The following is a 22,899-nucleotide window of genomic DNA, read 5'->3' on the forward strand; positions in this document are numbered from 1 at the left end:
TTTAATTCGTTGTTAGATTAAAATCATCGAATATTACACAGAACCTGATTTTTCACTGACATTCCTATTTCAGTTCAAATACATAATGCTGTTTTGTAATAGTTTACGACCGAAACTTACATTGTCGGCTACCAGGACATTTTCATGTCTGGTACAGTCAAAGGCTTTTATAAATGGCAATTGGATTAATGCGAGCACTAATGAAACGTTTGAGGTCATCAATCCTGCAAATGGAAGAATTGTTGGATCTGTTCCCAATATGAATGTCAATGATGCTGTCCAAGCCGTACAAGCTGCTAAGAATGCGTTTGAACAATCTGAGTGGTCTAAATTTACTGCCAAAGAACGTTCGAGTTTGTTAAAAGTAGGCAAAATTATAGTAATCTAGAGTAAGTAACTGTAACTTGATTTTACAGAAATGGTTTAATCTGATTGAAAAAAATGGAAATGAAATATCTGAAATTATGAGTGCCGAATCTGGAAAGCCAATTAACGAAGCTCGTGGAGAAGTTGCCTATGGCAATGCTTTTATCGAATGGTTTGCGGAAGAAGCACGCCGTATATATGGAGATATAATACCGAGTGCAGCTAAAGATCGAGAAATAATTGTACTAAAGCAGCCCTTGGGAGTTGCTGCGCTTATTACTCCCTGGAATTTCCCTTTGGCGATGATAACGCGAAAGGCCGGTGCAGCATTAGCAGCAGGTTTGAAATAATACATGCAAAACACTAGTGATATTTTACTGGGGATTTTTACCCGCTGATTGAAAAATCGGAACGATTCCGATTAGTCTTGCGAGGGATTTAACAACGAATTTCTATTTAAATGTTTTCTATAATTAACATGGTATTTTAATATGTTTAACACACACATCTCATTTTTCACTTCACATATTGAAAATTACACTGTTAACATTCAATTAAATTCAAATTTTTCATTTATTTAAGGCTTTTTAAGCAAAAATTACTTATTTTAATAATCACTTAGCACATTAATAGCTGAACATGTTTCTGTGTTCACAATTATGTGGAAACCGATCGGTGCCACTTCTTAGAAACTATATGTGAACGATTTTGCAACACTGCGTTTTCTTTATTTGCATATCATAGTTCTTTTCGTAGAACTTTTTTCTGCATCAAAAATGTATATAAACAAGTAAGGAAGGGCTAAGTTCGGGTGTAATCAACATTTTATACTCTCGCAATTTGTTTATTTAATTTTATTAATATAACACACATATTCGTCATACATATAGTATAAAGTCCATTGAAAGTTGGAATCCCTAATATTAGGTACATGTATGGGAGCTAGGGGAAGTTATTATCCGATTTCACCCACGGAGTCAAATTATAAGAAGAAAAATATTCCCTAAAAATTTCTTCAAAATATCTGAGAGGCTTACCTATATTTTCGGTAAAAAAATATAAGCACTGATTCAGATCGACTTCAAAAGTTCTGGTATATGGGAAGTAGGCGTGGTTGTGAACCGATTTGGCCCATTTGCACATCATCATCATTGGAATGTAAGTAAAATATCAATAACGCAATTTCATTGAAATTGATCGAGTAGTTTCGGAGATATGGTTTTTAACCCATAATTGGGCGGAAAATTGTTTAAACAATTTGAGTACAGCCCTGGTTTCGGGTGGTTTACCTTACTGCGTTAAAGCATTTTTAGTAGTTTTCAATCTTTGTATGGGAGGTGGGCGTGGTAATAATCCGATTTCCTTCATTTTTGGACTATATAAGGAAGTACCTAAAAGAAACTACTCTAGTAAGTTTGGTTGATATAGCTTTAGTAGTTTACGAGAGATGTACAAAAAACTTATTTGGGGGCGCGGCTACGCACACTTCCACAAAAAAACAAGTAAGGAAAGGCTAAGTTCGGGTGCAACCGAACATTTTATACTCTCGCAATTTATTTAAAGATTTACCCATAATTTCGGTGAAAAATTACCCTTAGGCACTGAGTTCTTCATGTTTGATATCAGGGGCCTTAAAAAATCATTGTTCGATTTTGACAATTTTTCCACAAGTGATGTCTCAGCTCAAATACAGTATTTGTGTAAAGTTTTATTTCGCTATCTTTATCGGTTCCTTATGTATACATTATAAAGTGAACGAATCAGAAGGATTCAAAATTGAGTTATATTGGAAGTAGGCATAGTTGTGAACCGATTTCGCCCATATTCCACCAGTGTTATCAGGGTGTCAAGAAAATATTATATACCGAATTTCATTGAAATCTGTCGAGTAGTTCCTGAGATATGGTTTTTCACCCATAAGTGGGCGACGCCACGCCCATTTTCCATTTTGTAAAAAAATCTCAGTGCAGCTTCCTTCTGCCATTTCTTATGTAAAATTTGGTGTTTCTGACGTTTCTCGTTAGTGAGTTAAAGCACTTTTAGTCATTTTCAACCTAACCTTTGTATGGGAGGTGGGCGTGGTTATTATCCGATTTCTTTAATTTTTGGACTGTGTAAGGAAACGGCTAAAAGAAACGACTGCAGAAAGTTTGGTTTATATAGCTTTATTGGTTTGCAAGATATATACAAAAAACCTATTTGGGGGCGGGGTCACGCCCACTTTTCCAAAAAAATTACATTCAAATGTGCCCCTCCCTAATGCGATCCTATGTTCCAAATTTTATTTTCATAACTTTATTTATGGCTTATTTATAGCTCTTTATGTGTTTTTGGTTATCGCCATTTTGTGGGCGTGGCAGTGTTCCGATTCCGCCCATCTTCGAACTTAACCTTCTTATGGTGCCAAGGAATACGTGTTCCAAGTTTCATTAAGATATCTCAATTTTTACTCAAGTTACAGCTTGCACGGACGGACAGACGGACGGACGGACAGACAGTCATCCGGATTTGAACTTTACTCGTCACCCTGATCACTTTGGTATATATAACCCTATATCTAACTCGTTTAGTTTTAGGACTTAAAAACAACCGTTATGTGGACAAAACTATAATACTCTCTTTAGCAACTTTTGTTGCGAGAGTATAAAAATTACGTCAAAATATGCCCATTCATAGTGCGATCCTTTGTACCAAATTTTACTTTCATAGATTTATTTATGGCCTAGTTATGGCACTTTATCTGTTTTTGGTTTTCGCCATTTTGAGCGCGTGGCAGTGGTCAGATTTCGCCCACTCCTATAGTGGCAAGAAACACGTGTACCAAGTTTCATCAAGATATCTTAATTCTTACTTAAGTTACGGCTTGCACAGACCGACGGACGGACAGACAGACATCGGGCTTTGAACTCCACTTTTCACCCTGATCACTTTGGAATATATAACTCAATATCTAGATCGTTTAGTTTTGGGTGTTATAAACAACCGTTATGTGAACAAAACTATTACACTGTCTTAGCAACTTTGTTGCTATCAATTTTTTTGCGAAATCTCTCCAGGGTGTCTGAAGTTTTTTCGTGTAGAACTCCTTTCTGCATTGACAGAAGTCCGCGCTTTAAAAAAATAACCATATTCGAGGCAAAACCAGAACTGGTCGAGCCAACACAAGTGATAGCAACATAAGAGACTGTCCTCGATATGATTTTTATACTCTCGCAACAAAGTTGCTACGAGAGTATTATAGTTTTGTCCACATAACGGTTGGTTATAAGTCCTAAAACTAAACGAGTTAGATATACGGTTTTATATATCAAAATTATCAGGGTGACGAGAAAAGTTCAAATCCGGATGTCTGTCTGTCCGTCCGTCCGTGCAAGCTGTAACTTGAGTAAAAATTGAGATATCTTAATGAAGCTTGGAAGACGCATTTCTTGGCACCATAAGAAAGTTAAGTTCGAAAATGGGCGTAATCGGACCACTACCACGCCCACAAAATGGCGAAAATTGAAAACACATAAAGTGTCATAACTAAGCCATACATAAAGCTATGGAAATAAAATTTGGTACAAAGGATCGCGCTATGAAGGGGCATATTTGGATGTAATTTTTTTGGGAAGTGGGCGTGGCCCCGCCCTCAAATCGGTTATTTGTATATATCTCGCAAACCAATTAAGCTATATAAACCAAACTTTCTGAAGTCTCTTACGTACCCCACCATACACCATGAAAATAGTTGAAATCGGATAATAACCACGCCCACCTCCCATACAAAGGTTAGGTTAAAAATTACTAAAAGTGGGTTATCTCACTAATGAAAAACGTCAAATACACTAAATTTCACATAAGAAATGGCAGATGGAAGCTATACTCAGATGTTTTTACAAAATGGAAAATGGGCGTGGCGTCGCCCACTTATGGGTCAAAAACCATATCTCAGGAACTACTCGACCGATTTCAATGAAACTTTTTTTTTTTCAATATTTCTTTGTTTGTTGAATCTGCTTTGTTTAAAGCCTAACAATAAGTATTAAAATCTTAAATCTATTTACAACTAAGTAAGCTCAAGAATGTGTTTGAGCTTTTTGGCAGAAGGTTGCTCTTTAGTAGGCAGGTAGATCTCTTCTTTTTAAACGAGTTTGATTGGAATGTACCAAGGCGTTTGCCAATGGGTTTGGATGTTCACGAAGTTTAGAAATATATTTCTTTCTGCTGTCCTCTATTTCCTTCTTTACCATAGGAATATCAAGATCCTTATGGATATTTTCATTACGCATGTACCATGGTGAACCCGTTATTGTTCTAAGCATTTTAGAACAATAACAATATGAAACTTGGTTTATAATAGTTCCCTAAATCCCAATGATATGTTGTGAAAATAGGCCAAATCGGTTCACAACCACGCCTACTTCCTATATACCAGAACTTTGAAGACGATCTGAATCGTTTTCTTTACAATATATAAAGTAAACACTAGTAAAGATATAGGAACAGAACTTTGCATAAATACTACGTTTATAGTGTGGCAGCCCCATTCTAAAAATCGCCGAAATCGGACCATAGGTTTTTAAGGCCCCATATATAGAACATGAGGACCTCGGTGCTTCCAACCTAATATTATGGTTTCCAACTTTCAATGGATTTTGTACAATATATATGACGAATATGTGGGTCAAATTGTGTGTTATATTAATAAAGTTAAATAAATAAATTGCGAGAGTATAAAATGTTCGGTTACACCCGAACTTAGCCCTTCCTTACTTGTTAAAAATTTATTTTGTTAAATAAAAGGAGAGAAATTTTGGCAAAAAAGAGGAATTTTCGCAAAAAGAGGAATTTATGGATGAATTTATATATGGTACCTACAATGTGGCAGCGCTCATTTTCCGCATAATTGTAAAATTTTAATATAATTGAATGTTAGCAGGATAATTTCAAATATTTGAAGTAAAAGAAGTGAGTAAAATGTATTAAAGTGTGTGAAATGGCTTGTTGAAATTTTTGATTTGTTTGTCTTTAGAGCCGAATATCTCGAAAACTAGCAGATGCCTAGTACCTATGACCCTTCAGGGTTAGATCGCCGACCCTACTAGACTTAAGCTTCACTTTTCAGGCAGGGATAGATAACCGTTACAACAACAACAATCTATGACCCTATATATTTTTTTAATCAGTAGGACTTCCTCTTTCCAACGGTACCTTCAGATCGCGGCGCCAAAGAAATCGGAATTGTGCCCAAAAATGGCATGTGCGATCACTTTTTGAAAATTGCATTGAATTCTGTGAATTACAAACGCAATAGCAGTTCAATAATTTGAGTTGCATGACATCAGTTCAATGCTTTGCGTTCGATTACAGTAGCTATAGCGGTACAGTGATTGGCCACAATAGCAATTTCCAAATTCCGATATCTTTGGCGCCACGATCTAAAAGTACAGTTCGAAAGAGGAAGTCCTCCTGATTAAAAATATATCGGGTTATAGGTACCGCAGACGCTTAGAGATATTCAGCGTTTAATGGTTATTATGGCCCAAGTAGTGTACCATAGGGTTGATTTGCGAAAAGGATAACCAGGACAGGGGAAGTGTCCTGGGACAAGCATATGAGTCCCATTATTAGCATAAAGATAAGAAAACCAAATTAAAAATATTTGGAATTTTTATTGTATTTTTTATATCTTGTTATGAATTATAAAAGTTAAAAGTAGTTAAATGAAAACACTCTGTGGGACACATGCGTCCCGGCAGTATTGAAAGGGTTAAATTAAAAATAAAATAAATATTTTACAACCTATTTCACTCACTTAAAATGACGCTACGCACAATTTTCACTTCAAATATTTGAAATGAAACTGTTGGCATTGCATTAAAAATACATTTTACTTTAATATATATTTTTGAAGTAAGAATTCTATGTTTTAAAAATCACTTTTCACTCTAATATTTACAAGATTTATATATATATTGGTCTACAACTTTGCTTCCGCCGTTTTGTTTTGTAAATTTAAGTTTTTTTTTTGTATAAAAACGGTTACAAATGTCGATGAGCCTCAGCCGCACTTTCCTTGGAATTTAAAAAGAAAAGCAAAATTTCCCGCAAATGTCGAGAATTGGGCTCAAAAAGTGACATTTTCAGTTGAGAATAAGTTTTGGAAGCAAACTGATCTCTACAAATATTTTGTTGGGTTAAAGTTGGCACAAATGTCAAAGATCGATATAAAAAGATTTAATCGATTTAATGGACCAGTGCTTGACCCTAGAGACATCTATTGGAAAACGGCGGAAGCAAAGTTGTATAATATATATATATACTAGCTGACCCGGCGAACTTCGCCCCGCCCAATTTTTATTTGAAATAGTTAAAACGCTTTTTGAACTCTGTTCATTGCTTATTTGTCTGACCATACATATGTACATAACTTTATTAATTTCACGGATTGTATGTGATTTTTTCTTAAATTTAGAATATTAGAAGTCATAGATTCGTATAACTTTACCACAAATAATATAAACTTCAAACAATGCATTTTCATTTAATGTTTTTAGCAAGTGGCAGCTTTTGTTATGACAGCCTAAGTCCATGAACATTTAAAAAGAAATATAGCGCCATCTACTGTTACATAGCGTACTTAGCGCCACCAACTGGTGGATAGCTCTTTGCTAATAATAAACAAATAATTTGCAATAAATAAATAATGCGACTATAAGGAGAGTTATAAACTATCCTATCTTTCAAGTTGGACCAAACTGCACACAGTGTTAAAAATTTCATTAAAATCGGTTCAGTAGTTTAGGAGTCCATCGAAAACAAACAATGTGACACTTGATTTTTATATATTAAGATTTACAATTATGAGGAAAAGGAGCGCTGATACATTGTAGATACGAAAAAGAGGAATTTTTGGAATTTCCTCTTCTATTATTTGTCAATCTTATTGTCTTTCCAAGAATTTGATAAATTCGAAGAGATGTTGCTGCTATAATTCAACGGTTGCATTTTTTATTATTTTCCTTGGGTATCATCAGCGAGTGTGCATTGCCCATTACCCTTTCTATTAAAATTAAATTTGGCTGTTCGTGAGTAAAATGAGTAAAATTAATATTTGTGCCGCGCATCCTCAATTACACCCCAAGCTTGCGAATTTCTCTATGTTCACCTCATTTGGAAGTTTTGTCTTGTATAAACAAATGAACAAGTATTGTCATTTTTTGAGGAAATGTATTTAATCCCATCAAGGGATTCGAATCCAAGTTGGGGTGGGAGGTGGTAATTTCTTGAAATTGTTATAATTGTAGTGGTCATAGGGATGCGCTTATGCCACAGTTCATACAGTAAAAAACCTTATTCGTGGGGAATTCTCGGTGGTAAGATAGCCGCTATTTTTGAAAAACGCAGTGCTGTATACAGTGAGTACTTAATTTTAGTAAAACTTGAGTCATAAAATTGCAAATATTATATATATAGCTGTCTTCTATAAAGCTTATATTTATGCTATATTTCAATTATAGAAGATTTTAACATCAATGTGTGCCATATTATTGCAAAAAAATTTTATAATGTAGATGAGATATTTTATAAGTGGTGAGAATAAAATACAGCGCTCATACAAGTACTTCGCTGTGGTAAGTTATTTTTGGCCACATTTATTTAACCTTTACTGACACAAAATTAACAAAAAAATTAATTTTTGCTAGTTTTTACTTAAATTATTTACAAATAATTATATTTAAAAAGCTTTGAATTGCAAAGCTTGGAAGTACACAAAAGCTTTATGAGCTTGAAATGATACGTGGTCGCCTCCTTATTAAACATTTTTAAAACAAAATATGTCATGATCCTATTGAATAGGTATTACAAACCATTGGGTCCAAGGTAACAAGAATCAAAATCGTCATTTAATACTAATACAAGTTTATTTTATGAAATTTATAAAAAGCTCAAGAGCTTTTACCAAGTTTGACGAATCCTACACTTTTTATTTTGTAAAAGTATAGGCGTCTTCAGAGATCTACCCTTTCTCAAATATTGTTAAAGACAGCAAACAATTGTGCATTTTAAAATATTCATTATACATATAACCATATAGTAAATATGAAAAGGAATTTATATGAAGGAAATCGTTTGCAATTATATCAATTTCCATACAATGTCTAATCGATTGCTTACTTTCTATAGAAGACATTGCTAAGTTTGAAAAGTTGGCCAAGAACTATTTTGAACCAGACATACATACTCTTTCAAGGTTATTTAGTGAAAATTATTCAAATTGTTTCATAGTAATATTAAATCATTTAAAATTTGAAAGCCCCAAATGCAGTGTCACCAACCCAGGGATGTATTTATTTTAATAATATATTTATAAATTAGTTGAATCGCGTTATACACTTGTACTTAAAATATAACTAACTTATCAATAAATAACATCAAACGACATCATCGACCATCAAATTTAATAAATATGCGAAATAATTTAAAATAATTCCAATAATAATGAAAAAATTTATTTAATTTTATAATTATTTAAGTACTTTGTGTAGATTAAATGCTAGCACAACACCCAAATTACCAAAATTGTAGCAAAAAAGCGTTGCACACAACCCAAGTACGCCTCGGTGGTGTGTTAGAAGATGAAATTTAATGTAAACAAACCAAAGGTTTTCTACTGTATATACTGAGGCTTATGCGTTGTCGAAATTTCATTTGTTTTGTGTCTTCATAAATTGTGAACGATCGCGAATTAGTACAATTATATTTTTTTTTAACGTCTCAATATAAAAACGTCTCGATTTTTCTCTTCTTCACCAACTGTTTGCATTTGCTTCTATAATGTAAACGCTTTAATTCAGCGAACACACTTGGCTGGCGCCATTTTGAAAATGAAATATCAAATGTCCATCAAAAAATTCTACCATCGGATAGATAACAACCTCAGTATATACAGTAGAAAACCTCTTTTTGTTTACATTAATCTTCATCTTTTAACACACCACCGAGGTGTACTTGGGTTGTGTGCTACGCTTTTTTTTGCTACAATTGTGGTAATTAGGGTGTTGTGCTAGCATTTAATCTTCACAAAACTTTTAAAGTTCGATAAACAGTACTTAAATAATTATTAAATAAAATAAATTTTTTCATTATTATTGGAATTATTTTAAATTATTTCGGATATTTATTAAATTTTATGTGGTTTTAAGTGTTATTTATTGATAAGTTAGTTATATTTTATGTACAAGTGTATAACGCGATTCAACTTATTTTTAAATATTGTATTAAAATAAATACATCCCTGGGTTGGTGACACTGTATTTGGCGCTTTCAAATTTTAAAAGATTTAATATTACTATTAAACAATTTGAATAATTTTCACTAAATAACCTTGAAAGAGTATGTTTGTCTGGTTCAAGATAGTTCTTGGCAAACTTTTCAAGCATTGGCAATGTCTTCCATAGATAGTCAGCAATCTATTAGACATTGTATGGAAATTGATATAATTGAAAACGATTTCCTTCAGAGAAATTCATTTTCATATTTATATGGTTATATGTATAATGAATATTTTAAAATGCACAATTGGTTGCTGTCTTTAACATAATTCGAGAAAGGGTAGATCTCTGAAGACGCCTATACTTTTACAAAATAAAAAGTGTAGAATTTGTCAAACTTAGTAAAAGCTCTTGAGCTTTTTGTAAATTTCATAAAAAACTTATATTAGTATTAAATGACGATTTTGATTCTTGTTACCTTGGACCCGATGGTTTGAAATGCCTATTCAATAGGATCATGACATATTTTGTTTTAAAAATGTTTAATAAGGAGGCAACCACGTATCATTTGAAGCTATGTACTTCCAAGCTATGCAATTCAAAGTATTTTAAATATAATTGTTTGTAATAATTTAAGTAAAAACTAGCAAAAATGGATTTTTTGCTAATTTTGTGTCAGTTAAGTTTAAATAAATGTGGCCAAAAATAACGTACCACAGAAAAGTACTTGTATGAGAGCTGTATTTTATTCGCACCACTTATGAAATATCTCATCAACATTTAATATTTTTTTTGCAATAATATGGCACACATTGATGTTAAAATCTTCTATAATTGAAATATAGTATAAATAAATAATTTCGCTTTATATAAGACAGCTATATACATAATATTTGCTATTTTATGACTAAAGTTTTACTAAAATGAAGTACTCAATATATACAGCACTGCGTTTTTCCAAGATGGCGGCTATCTTACCACCGAGAATTCCCCACGAATAAGGTTTTCTACTGTATGTACTGTGATAACAACTCTTAACATCCTTCAACAAACCTCTCAGAGCGCCTTTCTCTTGCCTTCATTTTATCACTCATTATTTACATGCGCTCCCATTATATCGCGTATTTCTCTCAACTCGCCTGCTAGGACATTATAGGCTTCCTTAGCTTCCTCCATTGACCTTAATTCTAAACAATCCGTTTTTCGTGCACAACATATTGATAAGCCATAAGGAACAAAGATATATGGGTGTCTCATTATTTCCCTACGACTTTCCTCAAATGTTCGTCTAAAGTTCGACTGAATCGTTTATCATGCTATCAACCTCCTAGAATATAATTTTACTAGCTCTTTACCCGCGGCTTCGCCCGCAGTGGAGTCATTAAATAAGTATGAGAGACAAAGGGTAAGGGTATAATAATAGAAATGAGTCAATATGATAACTAAATTTGATTGTTTGGCTGAGATCAACAATTTTTAAAAATTACTACAGACAGAAGTTTCACCACTTTAATATATGCTTATTGAAATGCAACAACAAATGTTAAAATATATTTCACCGTAACACAAATAAATAATTCTGAATTCTAACAATTTAAAAAAATAAAATACAAAGTATTAATTTAAGATATTTTTGTAGACAATGTTATAAGTTTTCCTGTCGCGTGCAAATATGTGTAAATTCCTGGCATTAGATACACGTGAACAGGCTACATAAAGCTGACCATGAGAGTAGCATGGGTTTTCTAAATGCACTCCTGCTACCTGTAATGTTTGTCCTTGTGCCTTGTTTATAGTAACAGCAAAGCTAAGCTTGACGGGAAACTGAATGCTTTTTAATTGGAATGGAAGGTCAGTGGGAATAATTGGTATCCGAGGTATTATAACACTATTTCCCTTACCGACACCTGTTAAAATAGTAGCACCAAGTATGTTTTGTCCCAATTTTGTTATCCGAAGCTTTGTTCCATTACATAGCCGAGGAGCATCTAGATTTCGCATAAGCATTACTGGTACATTTAGTTTAAATTGAAGTTTATGGGACGGTACACCCGATAGTTCAAGTGAATTTAAAAACTCCACAGGATATGAAGTACTTAGTTCCGTATCCATAATTGTATCCATTGACAAGTATTCCTTCATTTCTCCCTGAACCTCGTTTAAAATGTCAGTGTTGATCCTATTAACGATTTCATTTCTTGGTGCTAATATTGCTCTTGCACACAACCACTGATCACTACACAAATTTTGTTGCAATTCCGGAAAAACATTAGCAATGAGATCCACATCACTTTCTACTAAATTACAAAATTCTCTTGACAGTGATATGTAGGCTTCAGCGTCAACGTCTAAACAACCATCACCAATTTTCAACAACATTTCTGCGTAAAGTCCTGAATCCACGTCATTATGAAGATGCACCCTCATATTCGTTTTCAGGCGGAGTTTTTCAACCGTCGACCCTAAGCTTGACGATTTAATGCACGCTTGAATTCCATCTGCTGGTGTCCCCCTCTGAATCACTGGGAAGGTTTGACGGAAATCACCAGCCAATAAAACTACCATGCCTCCCATTATATCTGTACTATCTCGCAAGTCCTGGAGGGTCCGGTTTAAAGCTTCTATAGCCTTCTTGTGGGACATTGTACTTTCATCCCACACTAAAAGCTTGCATTCTCGTGAACTATTTTTACTAAAATTACAGATGGGCGAATCTTCCTGTGCCAAATTCAATGGTAATTTTAAAACGGAATGTGCCGTACGACCGCCGTTTATTAGCGTCGCGGCAATACCTGACGAAGCTACGGCAACTGCTATTTTTTGGTCTTTTCTGACGGACATTAATAATAAGTTAAGTAAAAACGTTTTTCCAGTTCCTCCTGGTGCATCGAGAAAGAAGAGTCCACCACTACCGGAGTCTATTTTACGTAAAACTTGATGGAAAACATGATTTTGCTCTGGAAGTAATTGAGGAACTAATTCTGTCACTTGATGTTGGAGTGCTATGAAATCATAATCTAGTTCTCGCGCAATTTCATTATCAAAATCATCCATATTGTCTCGTCGAGGGCTCGACATTCCAAAATCATCTAATTTTTTTCCATCGTAAAAACCTTGTTTTCGATTATAATTAGCGTTTTATTGTAGACATGTCCATTGAAAGTAATATCTGTGTGTACTTGCTGCAGTTGATGTAAAATATCTTCAGCCATGTATTCTTTATACTTATTCCAAAGAGTTTGAGGGTTAGAAAGACCGCAAGAAGATAAAAGCGTAGCGTAAAGTTACCTGATTTTATCTGGTGATCGGCATTGTACAACTTCCTCCATTGTTTCGTCCCAATGATGATCATTTTCAAACAGTCGCCGAGCTTCACATGCTTCTCGGTATGTTTGACATTCTTGACCATTGACAATTTTAAGTTCTGTAAAGCTAATTGGACCTCTAACATGATGCAACAACATGCGCAGACAAAAGCATTCAAAATTCGTAACCTGTACGGTATAGACACGACCAAGAGTATCCGATGCTTTAACCCCAGGTTGGTTTTGAACAGGTGTACCATGAATACGACGACACCATTCTTTTTTTGTACTGTTCCATGTATAATAACGGGGAACCTCAGAGTACAATAATGTCTTTGCAAAAGTATCATTCTGACAAAGGTGAAAAAAGGCAGTTAGCGTGGTCTTAGGAGGAGATAAAATCCTGTCTTGAAAGGTATTTTCATCAAAAAAGACACGCTGTCCATTTTCTAAGTGTACTGCATGATAGGTAACAGTGGGATATCTTTCGTGTAATGGAAACCCAAGAAGCCGCCATGCACCTTCATTACTACTGACATATCTTCTTGTTTTATCTTTCGTAAAAAAAAATTGTTTTTAATATAAAGTACCCTATGTTGCTTCTAGTACCTTCAAGAGTATATGTACAAAGTTTCATGATGATCGGTTCATTAGTTTTTGCGTGAAAGCGTAACAAACAAACTTACATTCGCATTTATAATATTAGTAGGGATTGAATCACCATATCTCGTTACCCAATTGTTAATGAATACGTCATTAGTTTCAGTCTCTCGAATATGTATTGTGTATACTTCTGGGCATTTTCTGAAGTAGTCCATGACTACCAAAACATGTTCGTTCACTAATATACTGGTGAGAAATGAACTAGATTTATCCTTGGCAATCCGCTCAAATGGAGTATCCATATTGTATTGCTTTATCTTACCATGACACTTTAATGAGTTAGACTTTATTGAACGATTTCAACATAACTTTTTTGGCACTTTTACATGTAAATTTTATTATATATACATATGCATATTAACTTTTGAATATTAAAATTGGATACTTTTTAAATAGGGTGCACTATTGTTATTAAACCGGCTGAGGACACCCCACTTACAGCTCTAGCACTTGTTAAATTGGCGGAGGAGGCTGGTTTTCCAGATGGTGTGATTAATATTGTGACGACGAATAATGCCGCTCCCATTGGGGATTTGTTTTGTAAGAGTCCTGATGTTAGGGGTATATCCTTCACTGGATCTACAGAAGTTGGAAAATGGTTATTCCGAAATTCCTCAGACGGAATTAAACGAATATCATTGGAATTAGGTGGAAATGCTCCGTTTATTGTGTTTAACACTGCAAACTTAGAAAAAGCTGTTGATGCTGCAATCGCTTCCAAATTTCGAAACTGTGGGCAGACTTGTGTATCAGCAAATCGCTTCTTTTTGCAAGATGAAATACATAACAAATTTATCGATTTACTAAAACAAAAGGTTGAAGCATTGAAGGTTGGAGATGGTTCAAAACAAGATGTGCAAATTGGACCGCTTATAAATAGCATGCAGTTTAATAAGGTAAGGTGATAACATTATTTCAATTAAAATACTTTACCATTATCACTTTAGGTTAGCTCATACGTTGAAGATGCCCGTTCCAAAGGTGGTAAAATATTATTTGGTGGCAGACCTCTAGAAGACCTGGGAAAGCTTTTTTACTCACCTACAATAATCTCAAATGTGCCATCCAATGCTAAATTGTATTCGGAGGAAATCTTTGGGCCCGTCGTTTCAATAGTCAAATTTAAAACCGAGGAAGAGGTTATACGAGCAGCTAACAATTCCAGGCGAGGTCTTGCTGGATATTTTTTCAGTGAAAATATTCAACAAGTATTTAGAGTTGCGAGACTTCTGGAAGTTGGTATGGTTGGTGTAAATGAGGGATTAATTTCTGCCGCCGAAGCACCGTTTGGTGGTGTTAAAGAATCAGGCATTGGACGTGAAGGTAGTCATCATGGTATTGACGAATACGTCGAAATAAAATATATTTGTATGGGAAACTTGAAATACTAAAGATTACAGTTTTCACTGTTAAGCAATGAAATAAACCAAAATGAAATATTCCTAGGTAATATTATATTAAGTAATATATAAATATGAATTGTAGTTAAATTAGCAAAACTTATCGAAGCAAATTTTAGTTGTATAAGTACATATGTTTTTCTATAAGGTTGAATTAGAGTTGCATAACCATATCCATTAAAAACAGCTGATTGAACCAAATTTACGGGCAACATTGTTTCCAACTAGATATGCGTTACCATAAAAAAATGACCAAAACCATAAGCAGAACTAATAATTGAATTTTGATTTTCCCTGCAACCTTAAAAATTAGTTTGTTGATTTTTTGAAGTTATTATTTTTTATATGTGATTTATTTGTCACTTTCGAATTGAAAACAAAAACTACTAATGCTTTTATGGCTACGAAACCAATAATCGACAATTGTAAATATCGTTACGGTTATGACTATAGTTATGTTATAGCACCTTTAATTCAACCAAATATTTTCCAATTGTCTTCCAATAAAGTGTGATTTCAATCGCAAGCAGCATTGTATAAAATAATGTGCCTTTTAATACTCATATTTTGACTAACAAGTAACTAACATATATTTTGTCTAATAAGTGGGTTAATTCGCAGCAATTCGAATTTCGATCGAAAAATTGTATGCAATCATTGATTCGGTCGATAAACTGCTATTACCCAAAGTAAAACGGTAATAGTATGTTTACATATGAAAATAATCTCGTTCTAAGCTCGTTCAATAATATAACCGTTTACATATAGCCAAATGAGATTACCAATTGTCAAATGTGTTACATTTGTTGTTGTATTACACAGATTTCTCTCGCTGTCGGCCATTGTTGTTTACATTTTCATTTGACATTTCTCCTTTTCTTCGCAAAATTATCGATAAACCTAGGAATAACACCGAAAATCTAGTTGTATAAAACGAGATAATTTTATAATCACGGATTATCCAGAGAGCAATTGTGTATGGGAAATCTCGTTTCTTAATTACAGATTATCGAGTTAAGCTCGTAAATGGAGATAATCTCGTTATATGTAAACATAGTATAAAAGTGCTTTGTTGACTAATTGAAAAGTTTGATAATTTAAATTGCCTGAGCTTTTTGTTTCATTTCTGTAAATATTTGAAGAATACTGGTAGTTAAAGCAGACCATGCACAGTCGAATTTGTTCGTCGAACAAGAAATAGTACATTTGCCTAGCAATGAGTACGGACTGCGAACATATGTAAAAACGTGTTTCCGTACAGCTAGCACGTGATAACTAGTAAAGTTTCTGCTGGAAAAGCGGTGATTTTCTCACCGTGGTTGAAAAATCGCACACAGCAACTACGATCAATTTTTGTAAATAACAGTGAATTACAATTACAATAGCAGTTCAATAATTTGAGTTCGATTACAGTAGATTTTGTTTGATCACAGCAGTTCACAGTTCTGATTCGATGACAGTAGCAATAGCAATAGCAAGTCAGTGATTTAATACTATGTTTACATATAACGAGATCATCTCCATTTATGAACTTAACTCGATAATCTGTAATTAAGAAGCGAAATTTCCCATTCAAATTCCTCTCTAGATAATCCGAGATTATAACTATTACACTTATTTCTCTTGCTGTCGGCCATTGTTGTTTACATTTTCCTTTGACATTTCTCCTCTTCTTCGCAAAATTATCGATAAACGTAGGAATAACACCGAAAATCTAGTTGTATAAAACGAGATAATTTTATAATCTCGGATTATACAGAGATGAATTTTGTATGAGAAATCTCGTTTCTTAATTACAGATTATCGAATTAAGCTCATAAATGGAGATAATCTCGTTATATGTAAACATAGTACAATACAACAACATATGCAACACATTTGTCAACTGATAGTCTCATGTGGTTATATGTAAACGGTTAGATTATTGAACGAGCTTAGAACGTGATTATTTTCATATGTAAACATACTATTAGTTAGATCACAGCAGCAATTGCTGTTCACTGATTGACCACAGTTGCAATTTTAGTTTAGTTTGGGCACGGGAATTTGGAAATCAGTTAAACGTACTCACAATTTAATAGTTAGTTAAATGTGATTACAAAAGTACTTAAATTTTGGGTATTGTAAAAATTAATAAATATGATAATGTGATATAAATGTGAGGTAAGAATAAATCCAAATCAATGTAGAACCTTTTGACAAGAGTAATTCTGCATTGGATATCAAGGCTTATATTGTTGGTGTTGTTTATGCATGTTCCTATAAGAAGGATGAAGTGGCCAGGAACGATTCATTTGCACTTGGCTCAAGCAGCTCACGACTTCCGGTCTTAGACCAGGTATCCTCTGCGTATCCAACAGTCAACCGTTTGCAGGCGAGCTAAAGTGAGAAGGCGATTCCCGCCTATGCATTCACTCCGGTAGAAGAACGTCGCGTCACAATCCGCATCAAGGTTCTTCAACATATCGCTGATTTATGCCCACGCGCCGACGGAAGAGAATGACGAGCCCCTAGAACGAATCTACGAGCGCGGTCCGCGGCACGATGTCAATATCTAAACAGTCGGAAAATTAAGGCTCCATGACGAAACATCGCTAAATGGGCTGAGGCTGTTCAACTTTCCGGGGCTCAAAATATTTTCGTCTGTAGTACTAGATTCAAACAAAAGAAAATACATCAAGCTACTACAGATCGATCATGTTTTGATAGATGGACGATATGTCTCCAGTGTTTTTCTTGTGCGTACGCTCCGAGGTCTTAAGATCGCTTCGGACTCGGGTCTTATAGCAACGACAGTACGCACCCTGCTCTGTGCAGCAAAGCGTGCACGTCAACAAACACAAGGAATGTTCGACATCGGGAAGCTGCAATCACAACCGACAGCCGAACGATTCTTTACTCGATTTGCACTCCTGCTCTTTGATAGTACTAATCAGCAACCCTGTATAAGTGAATGACTGTGAAAGTGTCACACCTCGAACCCGTTTCCCCAATCGACGACGATGGAGCGGATGTTCCAGTGCCCGTCCATGAAGAAATTCGAATACCATTTACCCGCTTGAGGAAAACCAAAGCGGCGGGGCCGATGGATAGCCGGCATGCATTACATGCATCAGCTTCTTTGCAGAGTAGATTCGGAAGAAACCATGCCCGACGATTGGAATCTAAGTGTACTCTGCCCAACCTCAAAAATGGAGACTCCACAATCTGTGCCAATTACCGAGGCGCCTCCTCAATATCGTCTATAAGGTTCTATAGAGCGTATTGTGTGATAGACTAAAGCCTACCGTCAACAAACTGATTGAACCTTATCAGTGAGGCTTGATCTTGGAAATATCCGTGAAAAGAGGATCGCTACACACCATCGCTTTGTCGATTTTAAAGCTTCTTTTGGCAATTCGAAAAAGGGTTACCTCTATGCCACAATGTTTGAATTTGGTATTCCTGCAAAACTAATATGGCAGTGTAAAATGACGTTGAGCAACACCAAAAGCTCCGTCAGGATGGGGAAGGAATTCTCCGATCCGTTCGATACCAAACGAGGTTTCAGATAAGTTGACTCACTTTCGTGTGATTTCTTTAACCTGATTCTGGAGAAAATAATACGAGCTGCAGAGCTAAATAGAGAAAGTACAATCTTCTATACAAGTGTACAGCTGCTGGCGTATGCCGATGATATCGATACCATTGGAAAAAACACGTCACTGCTGACAATCATAACTTCGTAAAAAATTTCGTATATCTAGGCACTTGCATCAACACCAATAATAATGTCAGCCTTGAAATCGAACGCAGAATCACTCTTGCCAACAGGTGCTACTATGGACTGATGATTGATTTTTCTCTCGACGAACAAAAAATAAACTCTACAAGTCCCTCATTATTCCCGTCTTACATTATGGTGCAGAAGTGTGGACGATGTCAACATCCGATGAGACGGCATGATGAGGAGTTTTCGAGAGAAAAGTTTTGCGAAAGGTTTACGGTCCTCTAAACAATGGCAACGGCGAATATAACAGACGATGGAACGATGAGCTGTATGAATTATTTGACGACATCGACATATCAGCGAATAAAAAGACAGCGGTTACGCTAGCTAGGTCATGTTGTTCGAATTCTCGAAAGCGTTCCAGTTTTGAAAATGTTCGATTCAGTACCCGCTAGTGGTAGCCGAAGAAGAAGACAACCACTCCGTAGGAAAGACCAGGAGAAGGTGGAGAGGGACTTGGCAGCACTTGAGAACTCGGCTATGACCGGTATAAGCGGTCCCTACGCCAGTCAAGAAGAACTCTACGAAATTATGTACGACTAAATTCACTTCGCTTTCTTATCCAGTTTGGAGAAAGCAGAACGGCGCGGTTGTTGCTTCCAATGATGTCAATAACATCAGCGTACGCCTACACCTGTATACTCTTATAAAATATTGATCGATCTTGTCGGAGCTTTTGGTGTTGCTCAACGTTAGCTTTAGCGGTTCACATATTCGCCAATCAATTCGTTGGCTGTGGGCTTTAGTCTATCATATATTGCGATATTGAGGAGACTTAATCCACGGTAACTAGCGCAGATTATGGAGTCTCCTTTTTTTTGGATTGAACAGAAGAAACTGAGAATCCAATCGTCGGACATGCTTTCGTCCGACCATATTCTGCAATGAAGGTGAGGCATGCACATTATCAGTTCTTTGCCCCGTATTGGAATGGTTCGGGGATTGGGTCATATACGGAAGTTCACGTAAGTGAGGATTGTTTCTGATTTACATTAAATTAGTAGTGGCCAGGCCATTAGTAGTGGTATGTTGAACATGGCTAAATCAGTTCACGACTTGCGGTTTTCGACCAAGTATCCTCTGGGTAGCCAAGAAATATTCGTTTGGAGGCCACTTAACCCCCTCCAATGGAAAATTGCATACTTACTATTATTATAACTTCAAATGTGCTTAATAATTCATTTCAAGCAAGCTTATAGCAGCGCATTTGCATATACGTCCATCACTTCGGAGTCGTTTGAGTCTTAGAGCAGTGGTCGGTACTTAACTGTTATTAATGTGGTTTAATGATATTTATTACATTTTAGGTTTGAAGGTTGTTAAAATATGTACAGTAAAGATACAACATGAATTCAAAAGTGGTTGGTGTAAGCTTTATCTCTATCCAACCCGAGCTGACTGATCTAAACAGACCGTTGCTGACCATGCCTTCTCAGACGCAAAGAAGTGCTCGAGCTACTTTAGCCGGTAAATTTCACTGCGCTATTCGGGGGATGAAGTGCGTTGCGTAAAAGATGCGTTACCCGGAGGCTGTGCCCCACTTACTTTCACCAGTGGGTATGTAGTAGTTGTCATCGAAGGGCCAAATCGCACAAATTCTTTGGCTCTGACGGCTTAAACAAACTACAAGTTGCTTCTTGATATCTGCGGTTGAGCACATACAAAACGAGGCCAGTATGCTACGTGCTAAGTAGCGTATCGAAATGCTTTTTGTAGTTTAGAAGATATATACAGTTTTCGTAAACATATCCATTCAAATATGCCCCTTTTTAGTGTGATTTTTTTACCACATTTCAGTTCCTTCTGGCTTCGTTATATCACTTTCCGGATAACACCATTTTGTGGGGGTGACAAATATCCGCTTTTACCTATTTGCAATACGATCTCATGGTGCCAAGGAACAAGAGTACTAAGTTTCATTAATATATGCATCTACATTTTTTCTCAAGTTATCGCTTACACAGACGCACAGCCAGAAATCGGAATTCAACTTGTCTCGTAGCCCTGATCTTCTTCTTGACTGGCATAGACAACCCTTACGAGGTTATAGCCGAGTCCACAACAGTGCGCCACGCATCTCTCCTTTTGGCAATTTGGCGCCAATTGGAAATGCCAATCGAAGCTCAGCTTTAAACTCGACAAAGGAATGGTGTGTGTCGATCCTCTTTTCACGGGTCTTTTCCAAAATGTTTCGCATGGTGAAGATCTCCAATCAGTTTGTTGACGGTGGGCTTTTGTCTTTCACACTGTACGCTCACACTTATAAGCGACATTGCGGAGGCTTATCCCACGGTAATTGGCGCAGATTGTGGGGTCTCTCTTTTTGTGGATTGGGCAGAGTACACTGAGATTCCAATCGTCGGGCATGCTTTCTTCCGTCCATATTTCCCAAAGAAGCTGATGCATGCATCTTATCAGCTCTTCGCCGCCGTATTTGTATAGCTCGGCCCTCGCCGCCTCGTGTTTCTTCAAGCGGGTATTTCTATTGTGCTATATAGTGCTATTCGCATTTCTTCCTACAGGAGTGTGCTCCGGTCATGAAACCTTCAGTTTGTCGCCGGATCCTTTCGTAGAATTTTCGTGCATTACCCCTGTCGGCCAGCTTGTCAAGCTCTTCATACTTACGCATTTCGTCCTCTTTCTTTTTTTGACTCCAAATGCGTCTCGCTTCCCTCTTCAGCTCTCGGTATCTATTCCATCCCGCACGTGTTGCGGTCGATCGCAACATTGCGACGTAGGCAGTCTGTTTTCTCTCCACTGCGAGACAACAATCCTCATCATACCAGCTGTTTTTTTTAACATTTCCGAAAGCCAATAGTTTCGCGTGCACCTGTACGTAGAGAGCTTGATATGCCGTCCCACTGCTCCCTTATACCGAGATGCTGATGAGTGCTCTCTGCGCAAGTCGGGTAGAAAATAGTTCGGCTGTCAGTTGTGATTACAGCTTCACGATGTCGAACCTTCCTTGTTGAGACATGTCGTCCATCTATCACAACATGATCGATCTGGTTGCGAGTGATTCGATCGGGGGACTGCCAAGTAGCTTGATGTTTTTCCTTATGCTGGAATCTAATACTACAGATGACCATATTTCAGGCCCCAGCGAAGTCGATCAACCTCAGCCCATTTGGCGATGGGTCATTATGGAGGCTGAATTTTCCGACTGTTGTGCCAAATACACCTTCTTTGCCCACCCTAGCGTTGAAATCGCCAAGCAGAATTTTGACATCGTGGCGGGGGCAGCGCTAATAGGTTCGTACGAAACCAACTATCAGAGGATGCTCAAAAAGCACGTTATAAAGATTTAAAAGAAATATCATTCAAGAAAGTTCAGCTGCGAAAAATTAATTCACGATATTTATAATTATTCACGAATGAGAAGGTTATCAAAAAAAAAACGTTAAAATTTTACCAGAACTGGCTGTTGATATATATTATACGTGATTAATGTGGAATTAACGGCAGTGATGATAATGAATTGAGGAGTACTTCACCATCACCAATGACAGTTTGGAAAAACATGGCAACGATATTATTTTATTATTATTACAACTGCAGACAAATTTTCTTAAAAACTTTTTGTTTTGACTAATTTTAGTCATACAAAATAAAACGCTGAAAAATCATAGCGTCCGTGAATTGATCCGCAAAAATAGGCCCCGTTGCCCCACTGTGCGATAGTCGAGTATTTACAAAAATAAAAAAATCTTCTATTGTAGTTTTGCATGCCGTTAGTGCGCTTTTTTACAAAATCCATTGTGGCATCCTCATCAAATTCTTTATATTTATTTAAATGTCTTTTCCAACATTGCATAAATTGAAGCGCTAATTTGTATAATGCTCTTCTTATCTCCCATAAAATTTATCGCCCAAGTTAAAGTCCATAAGTTCCCGCTAAAGTTCGTTTTAAATAATTGCCATGACGCGGAGACAACTTTCCTCTGCAAAATTAAAGCTAAAATGAGATGTCCACTCAAGAATGATAGATAGAATGTCATCTATCAATTATGTGTCCACTTACCACCAAGAATGATAGAAGACAAGATTACGACATAGTGACGCTCTCACGTCTCACGAAAGGGAATAGGCAAGATAAGAATTGTCAAATGGAAAACGGAAATGTGAAACATAGTGAACCA

At 36.0% G+C, this 22,899-nt stretch overlaps 1 protein-coding gene across 1 annotated transcript; it reads left to right on the top strand.

Annotated features, from left to right (window-relative positions):
* On the top strand, positions 1 to 15,536 carry LOC105218972 (succinate-semialdehyde dehydrogenase [NADP(+)] GabD). Its single transcript, XM_054229715.1, has 4 exons — positions 1 to 364; positions 417 to 705; positions 13,988 to 14,487; positions 14,539 to 15,536. The coding sequence occupies exons 1-4, from the start codon at positions 86 to 88 to the stop codon at positions 14,980 to 14,982; spliced, it is 1,512 nt and encodes a 503-aa protein (XP_054085690.1). The 5' UTR covers positions 1 to 85; the 3' UTR covers positions 14,983 to 15,536.
* The last annotated feature ends 7,363 nt before the right edge of the window (positions 15,537 to 22,899 follow it).

Source organism: Zeugodacus cucurbitae, chromosome 4, assembly GCF_028554725.1.
Source record: "Zeugodacus cucurbitae isolate PBARC_wt_2022May chromosome 4, idZeuCucr1.2, whole genome shotgun sequence".
Lineage (NCBI taxonomy): Eukaryota > Metazoa > Arthropoda > Insecta > Diptera > Tephritidae > Zeugodacus > Zeugodacus cucurbitae.

Coding starts and splice junctions, on each gene's coding strand:
- LOC105218972 (XM_054229715.1), top strand. CDS start 86: ATGCTGTTTTGTAATAGTTTACGACCGAAACTTACATTGTCGGCTACC. Junction 365..416: donor AACGTTCGAGTTTGTTAAAA/GTAGGCAAAATT, acceptor TTGATTTTACAG/AAATGGTTTAATCTGATTGA. Junction 706..13,987: donor CGGTGCAGCATTAGCAGCAG/GTTTGAAATAAT, acceptor CTTTTTAAATAG/GGTGCACTATTGTTATTAAA.